The 8,586-nt window shown below is 45.3% G+C and overlaps 1 protein-coding gene across 1 annotated transcript in view; it reads left to right on the forward strand.

Moving 5' to 3' along the window:
• The window catches only part of tnfaip8l3 (tumor necrosis factor, alpha-induced protein 8-like 3), a 24,569-nt gene extending 17,710 nt beyond the window's left edge, over positions 1 to 6,859 (forward strand). Inside the window, exon 2 of the mRNA XM_056278767.1 lies at positions 5,064 to 6,859. Coding sequence (XP_056134742.1) covers positions 5,064 to 5,626 — 563 coding nt within the window. The 3' untranslated portion in view covers positions 5,627 to 6,859. The remainder of the gene's footprint in view (positions 1 to 5,063) is intronic.
• The last annotated feature ends 1,727 nt before the right edge of the window (positions 6,860 to 8,586 follow it).

Here is an 8,586-nt window from a genome sequence, read left to right on the forward strand (position 1 = left end):
TGCCTCCTCCGATACATGTGGAGTCACCAGCTGCTTCTTTTCACCTAACAGTGAGGAGTTTCGCCAGGGGGACGTAGCATATGGGAGGATCACGCTATTCCCCAGAGTTCCCCCTCTCCCCCAAACAGGAGCCCTGACTGACCAGAGGAGGCGCTAGTGCAGCAGCCAGGACACATACCCACATCCGGCTTCCCACCCGCAGACACAGCCAATTGTGTCTGTGGGGACGCCCGACCAGGCCGGAGGTAACACGGGGATTCGAACCGGCAATCCCCGTGTTGGTAGGGAACGGAATAAACCGCTACACTACCCGGACGCCCTTGGCCATGTAGGTTTGCACATACATGGAATCTGACTCCGGTTTCATGGCTCTCTCAGTGTACTTAACATAGATTAACAACACTACAACACAACAATCTTCAGATATATACACAAGGATGACCTTATACAGGTGAAATAAGAGGCAATAAAGTGCAGTGGTTCAGAGAATATATCAGAGATGCTGAATAGATGTTAGCAGGTTACTTACATACATGCCTGAGGTAGATGACATGACAGAGTGTACCAGTATATGTATAATGTACAGTACAGGAAATACAAAATGGTTGGATTTATTTGATACTGTTTAACGTTTATTTAAATGACAACCCGCGGAAAGAAACTGTTTTATCTGGTTGTTTGGAGTACAGTGCTCTGTAGCGCCTACCAGAGGGGAGGAGTTGGAACAGGTTGTGACCAGGGTGCGATGGGTCTGCAGTGACGTCGCCTGCCTGTTTCCAAATGACTGCAAAGATATTGATCTTTGAAAGCACGTTTTTTAAATGTCATGGGTGGCTAATTGTAAGCACTTGAAATGCCATTTTGCTCCAGACCAAGGCATGAAATGTCATTTCTTCACACTCACATGAAAAGATGTGTTTGTAGGGAAAGGCTACTGAAATTGTTTTCAAGGACAGGGCTATTCTATCATTTCATATCAAACCTCTTAGGCATGTTTGAATAACATACACAAGCGTATCCACACGAGCATATACAGAAGCGCCCGTACGCACAGCACGAAGGAGGAGACAGGGAGAGAGGCTCCGGTGGTAATGGTGTGGTTTCTGCATCAGTACATGGCTGTCTGTTTTAATACAATTATAATGACAAGGAAGCAGGTGCTCCTGCTTTGATTTTAGACTGTTATATCTCCTGCTGGCCTGAGCTAGGCCCACTTGGCATTGTGTGTGTGTGTGTGTGTGTGTGTGTGTGTGTGTGTGTGTGTGTGTGTGTGTGTGTGTGTGTGTGTGTGTGTGTGTGTGTGTGTGTGTGTGTGTCTCTCTCTCTCTCTCTCTCTTTCTACACTCTCTCCACACTGTGGGTATGGGTGCGGAGGAGGAGGATGGGATGACTTTGTGCCCAAGGAGAAGAGAAAAAAAAAAGGAAGAAAACGAAGCCTTCTTCCTTAGCTTTAATCATAATAGCAGTTAACTGGTGTGTAATTTGTAGCTGGGTGGCACCTAAATAAAACCCCTTTCTGTCCTCCCACTCCTCACATTCACACAGGCGCGAGTTAGCCCGACGGCGTGACTGCGTGAAAAAGACACGGTCTATCTCTGACGTCCTCCCCCGTTCCGAATCGCGGCTGTGCACACGGTGGTGCGCGGTGCGGTGCGGTGGGAAGACACATCTCGCGCTTTGGCGAGAGCGGAGGCTAAGTAGAGGGCTGCTTATCGTCACACGATCACACCGCCGCAGCTGTTTGAAGTTAGCCAGGGGAGACAGCCGCTCCCCCGGCAGAGTTGCGCGCCACACCCCTGCTGCCGGCGCAGGAAGGCCTCCGCCCTGACACAGAATGCGGTGGCACAGCTTTTCAACCGTTTAAATATCTCTCTCTCTCTCTCTCTCTCTCTCTCTCTCTCTCTCTCTCTCTCTCTCTCTCTCTCTCTCTGATCAGTACGTGGTCCCCGCTGGGTTTCTTTTGGTCGATGCGCTGTACGCAGCGAAGTGTTTATTTCACGACTAGAGTGTTAATGTGTTTCTCAAGTTTTAGTTTACAATCCTGATCTTAAAATATGCTGTTTCACAGAGGACAGAACTTCACCATCAGCTATTAAGTCAATAACTGTTCCAATAATAGGCAGATACACAGTGGTTATAAGTTAGGATGCACCCCTTTGACTTTCATATTCTCTTGTTTTACAGTAACAAATCACAGCGGACTTAATTAGCCTTTTGCCACGGCTAGTAATAACATAGTGTCAACGTAAAAAGAAGTACTTATAAACTGATCTAAATGTAAAGGTTAAACAAAAGTGATTATAGTCCCTATCGTTATTACACATATGGCCCCTGAAATTTCTTCATTTTACTTTGCATAATGTGTCATGTTGGCCGGCTCTGAGATGGTCATTCCAATACCATGACTTTTCTTTTTTTAGCTGTTCCTGTTTGGCTTTGGCCTTGTGTTAGAGGTTACTGTTCTGTCAGAAGATGAATCTCCTCCCGTGTCACAGTTCTCTTGTAGATTGAAGCAGGTTTTCCTACTGCATTCATTTTATCCTCTGTGTGCACAAGTCTTGCAGGCCGTCATATTTCACAGCAGGGATGGTGTGTTACTGCTGATGGGTGGTCATCACCTCACGCCCATTTGTACCACTTGCCAGGAAGCACAGAGAGTCCAGTTTTGGTCTCGTGAGACCACAAAACCATCTTCTGCTTGTTCTCAGAGAAATAAACGTATCTTTCATGAAAGATTTCTCAACAATGATTTTCCTTTTGTCGCTCCCCCATAAGGATGACTTGTGAAGTATCCACGATACTGTTAAAGAAGGCACACTTTCTTCCACCTTAGCTTTGGAAGACTAGATAACTCCTTCAGAGTTGCCACGGGGCTCTTGGAGGCCTCCCAGGTGAGTTTGCTTTTTTGACCAGACACTCAATTTTTAAGGGCACACTAATAGGGAGGATTGCTGTGACTTGTACATTGGGGTAACTAAACAGACACACAGGAGAGCTAACACATCAGGCCAGGACTCCACAGCCTACACCCATCTACAGGCCAGTGGCCACGCTTTCAAGGATGAGGATGTGCACATCCCTGATAGGGAGGAACGCTGGTTTGAACGGGGAGTCAAAGAGGCCATCTATGTGAAAAGGGAACGAACGTCCCTGACCTGGGGGGGGGGGGGTCTAAGAGTACATCTGTCGCCATTTTACAATGCTGTGATTGCAAACATTCACCAATCCTCTGTGAATAGTACACATGGTCATTATAACTCTAGTTAAGGGTCATGGTAATTTGCATATATAACGGATCGTTGGTTTTGGTTGTTATGCCACTGTATTGTTTATAAGGGTGGGGGTACCTGCAGTCGGTTGAGACTGAAGGAGGTCACTTAGATGAGTGATGAAACGTTTCTTTCAATAAACATTGTGTCCAGATGACATGATTTACTTTTCCGTGGTTTCCTTACCTGGATTATTGAACGTGCACCAAGGCTCACTAATAGTTTTGCCATGTTCTTACTACTTCTTTATAATAAGTTTTACTGTGTTTAGAGGGATGCTCTGTACCATTGAAATGCTCTTACATCCATCCCCAAACGGTGTTTCTCAACAACCTCATCTCAGATTAGCCTGGAATGTTCTTTTGTCTTCGGTCAGAAAGTTTACAAACCATTAAGGGCGGTTGGTTGCTGTTACGGCCTGAGTGCCGTGTGTTGGGTTATGTGTATGTGCGATTACCCTCCTGTATACAAACCCAGGGTTTGTTTTTATGGAAGGGGGTGTTACGGCCCTAGTGCCATGTGTTGGGTGTCTGTGTAATTTTCCCTCTCCAGGTAATGCCCCGCTTCCTGTGGAGCTGCTGGTTGAGCCCAGGTGATTCCAACCCTCATCATCTGGGTATAAGCCTTGGAGAGAGACGCCAAACTGGGCTAGTGTTGTTGGCAGCCATTGTGAGAGAGACGGCCAGTAGGCCAGTGTTGTTGGCAGCCAGAATGAGAGGGAGAGGGAGACGGCCAGTGGGCCAGTGTTGTTGTCAGCCAGAGAGCGAGCTCTTGTGTCAATACTCAATACTCATTGAGAAGGAGGGTGAAGTCTGTGTCATTGTTTCTTGTTTCTTTCTTTTTGGCCTGATCTGAGTTTTTGTTAGCTACGCCTGTTTAGTTAAGAGCCAGTGTCTTCAGTTGCCCTTTTTGTTGTACATTTTGGTTTAGGGTTAGCTTTTGTTAATAAACCTGTTTGTTTTTACTCTTGATTCTACCTCCCACCTTTCTTATTCCCCCGGGATACTTTTGTTTTCTTTGCTACTTCCCCTCATCCCCTGGACCTTTAACGGGGAACGTAACAACTGCAGTCGGTTGCACCAGAGGTCATTTAGATATGTTATAGTAAAATGGATGAATACTTATGCTACCATTTTCTCATGGAATCAATTACTCTAATTTTCTTTGATTATTATGTTCATATGTAAATAAAAATCAAGTCTTAGAAATGTATTTTCACTTTGACGTTATGCAGTATTTTTTGTTGATCGGCATCACAAAAGACAAATCTACGTATTTTAATATGTTGTAAAACAATTGGATATAAATGTGTGAGGAGAATAAATAGTTTTATAGCCATGTATTCGGACTTCAGTGGCTCAAATGACTTAACAGAACAACAACATGAAATGTTTCACCCCAAAATTACCACAGATTTTTTTTGGGGGGGAAAAAACAACAACATTGGAACCAGAACAGTTGTCATTCAGATTAAAAAAAAATCATTTCTAAAAAGTTCATGTTTATTTTATATTTTACTCTCTGTTGTGTCATTATGATTACTACTACCTATGTAAGTTTTATCAAATGTGTGCACATCTAATCTGGAAGAAAATCAGCACTTATATTGACAGAAATCAGTTTGAAGACTTGGGTTTTACTACAACACATCTCTTTCTTCCTCATCTTTTATTTATTTGGTCCCAAATCCGTCTGAAAGAAAGAAAAAAACACACAGTTTAACAGTTTTGAGTAATCCCAATCTCTCTCGCTCTCTCTCACTCTCGCTTTCTCTGTTACTGTCTCTCCCATCAGGCCAGGAGACCTTTAACTCCCGTTCCTTGGCCCTTCAAGCCCAGAAGAAGATCCTGAGCAAGATGGCGACCATGGTGGTGGCCAACCTGCTGACAGATGACACCAGCAGCGAGATCTTGGACGAGCTCTACAAGGCCAGCCGCGAGTTCACCAAGAGCAAGAAGGAGGCGCACAAGATCATCAAGGATGTCATCAAGATTGCCCTGAAGATCGGCATCCTCTACCGCAACCACCAGTTCAGCCCGGACGAGCTGGACACAGTGGAACGGTTCAAAAAGAAGATGAACCAGGCGGCCATGACGGCGGTCAGTTTCTACGAGGTGGATTACACATTTGACAGAAATATTCTGTCAGAGCTGCTGCTGGAGTGCAGGGACCTGCTTCATGCCCTGGTCGAGCAGCACCTGACAGCACGCTCACACGCTCGCATCGATCACGTCTTCAACCATTTCGCCCACGGGGAGTTCCTGGCTGATTTGTACGGTGATGGAGAGGAGTACAGACTCTATCTGAGGAAGATCTGCCATGGCATCAACAAACTACTGGACGAAGGAACGCTTTAACCCTTCACCCTCCACCCCCACCCCACCACCACCACACCACCTCTGGCTCAGCTCTCCAATAGTCTTTCCCAATCCTCCTCCTCATTCTCGTTGCTCTCTTCCTTTGATATGAGAACATCCTCTCCTCCAACTGTTTTCCCTCCACTTATTTTCATTCTCATCCCCCTCCCCATCGCTCACCCTCAACCATGCTTGTCGTTCCCCTTCATTTCTCTCGTCTTCATGTTCCTCCTCCATGGATGTGTGTCTGGGGCTAACACTCCTGATCAGCTGCCCAGGCATCAGTTAAGAGACTTTATCTTCCAACTCAGCAGATCGTTGACATTTCTGTGTCACATTTCACCTATATGCATCACACGATTCCCACTCTTTGTGCACCAATGTACTGTAATGTGTAATAATCAGAGGTGTTCTTAGTTTGCAAAGCCAACATCTGTAATCACCAGTCAGTTGTCATTATTTGTCATTATGCCATTATTTTGAGAGCATGAAGCTTAAGGGTTGAATCCAGCTAAAATTGAGTATACTGAATGAGATTTCCTCCCTCATTATTGACCAATATCGGTGCTACTATGTCTCACAGAGTGTGGATGAGTAGGACTAAACCAATCAAAGTCTACTGTTGCAATTTCTTGCCAAATGTCTAAATGTATGGTCTTACAGCACTGTTAAATGCCTTTAATGAAAACTGTTTCCTTGGTGTTGTGAGTTCCATAAAGGTTCTCATTCTACCTTTGCATGGTACCATAGATAAAAAATGGTTGAGTACAGTTCCTTAAGCCATACCAGGGGCAATGCTGTTCCACAAGAAGTTTAATTATGATTACTTTACAAGTATTTTACAATAATTGTGGCAGCTCCTTTGAATTATAGCTGCGGTGAAATCCAGCAAAAACAAGGTGTCCTGGGTTGGCCTTGAAGGGCCCTGTCGTGTGTGTGTGGGTGTGTGTGTGTGGGTTCATGTGTGCATGTGTGTGCGCACTAGACATGACAGGGGTTCAGGACGGTAGTGTGAGAATGTTTGAGTGGAACAGACCTCAGCAGCTCATCACACATGATGGAGGCTTGTATGTGAGTGTGAGCATGTATGCACATGTTTGTGTGTGATTATTTTGGATCATCCAATTGTACATAACCCGCTATGACACAGTGTATGTGTACTACGTGTCTGTGTCTACCTTCTCTTCAAAGATGTAACACTTTTGCTTTTTATTAAAGATTCCTTGTGAAAGAGCGCCAAAATTGATGTGATTTTGTGACTGTGTTATATCTACATGGATGAGGTGGACAGGACGCATACAACACAACCCTCTTGCTGGTGCTCATTATTAATTTCTTCCCACATTTCCATTTGAGCTTTTGATGTGATGGAAAGTAAATATTAATTTCATTGCTTCACTCACAGCTAACTTCATACAAATCGGCCACCACAAAGTTCCCTCTAAAACAATTAATGTGATTCATAAAATTGTAATATCTAATGACATTGCATTGTTGTTGTTTTTTGTTTTTTCTGGGGGGCCAGTGACCATCTGGGCATAAAATGCATGGATGCACCTAATCTAATCTAGTGTGTTACAAGTAGTGTCTTGCTCATTTGACATGCATGTTCATCAGGCTCAACTCTGCAAGCACATGTTTGAAATAAGCAGGAAAAGCGCCAACTTGTCATTTCTGGTCCACCAGCTGCCCTCTGGTTGATTCTGTGCCCCCCTTTTTTTCTCCCCAATTGTATCTGGCCAATTACCCCACTCTTCCGAGCCATCCTGGTCGCTGCTCCACCTCCTCTGCTGATCCGGGGGGGCTGCAGACTACCACATGCCTCCTCCGATACACATGGAGTCACCAGCCACTTCTTTTCACCTGACACTGATGAGTTTCGCCAGGGGTACGTAGCACATGGGAGGATCACGCTATTCCCCCCAGTTCCCCCTCCCCCTGAACAGGCGCCCTGAGCACTAGTGCAGCGACTAGGACACATTCCCACATCCGGCTTCCCACCTGCAGACACAGCCAATTGTGCCCGTAGGCACTCCCGACCAAGCCGGAGGTAAAACAGGGATTTGACCCGGTGATCCCCGTGTTGCTAAGCAACGGGATAGACCGCTACGCTACCCAGACGCCATGTTGGTTCTGTGTCTTGGTGAAAAGAAAGAGTTATTCATGCATGCTTGTTTTGACTCCAACTGACTAATGTTTATGCCTCCTTCCATAATCGCACCACTTTAGACAAAATACAGACAGACAACCCACCCTACCAGCGCTGTGCGCTCATTTGCAATGCATACTCAAAAGCTGTAACGGCAGACTCACATCAATCAGTTGGCCATATTGTGAGGAAATACAGTGGAGTCTTATCTAACATTGAAAGAATGCCGCAGTTCACAACCAGAAATGTCATGCCCTCTTTTTTGTCCTTATTTCACTTCTCTCTTTCATCAGCTCTCTCTTCCTCCTGTTGAAGTGTGTCTCCAGCTGAGTGCAATGTCTAAAATTGCACTAATGGCCTGAATGGGTTCAAGGCCCTTAGGGGAAGACCTCATTGTGCCTGGAAAAAAAAAAGAGAGAGAGAGAGAGAGAGAGAGAGAGAGAGAGAGAGAGAGAGAGAGAGAGAGAGAGAGAGAGAGAGAGAGAGAGAGAGAGAGAGAGAGAGAGAGAGAGAGAGAACAGGATTGCTTCTCTGCAACTAGACTATTTGTGTGCGAGAGAAAGAGACAGTGAATTTATGTGTACGTGAAAGGGCAAAATTTTTATGAATCATGCAAAAACTATGGTAGCAGACTGCAGGACCTGAAAAACATACACATACACTCTCTGTCGCACACTCGTGCACGCACAGAGAGGGAGAGAGCGAGAAAGAGAGAGAGAGATGATCCACAGAAGGTGAAAGCACCTACCACTAATGGATTAATAGCCCTGACCCAAGCTGAGCGAGACAGAACAAGCCGGCTGTCACTTTA

Source organism: Lampris incognitus, chromosome 4, assembly GCF_029633865.1.
Source record: "Lampris incognitus isolate fLamInc1 chromosome 4, fLamInc1.hap2, whole genome shotgun sequence".
Taxonomy (NCBI): domain Eukaryota; kingdom Metazoa; phylum Chordata; class Actinopteri; order Lampriformes; family Lampridae; genus Lampris; species Lampris incognitus.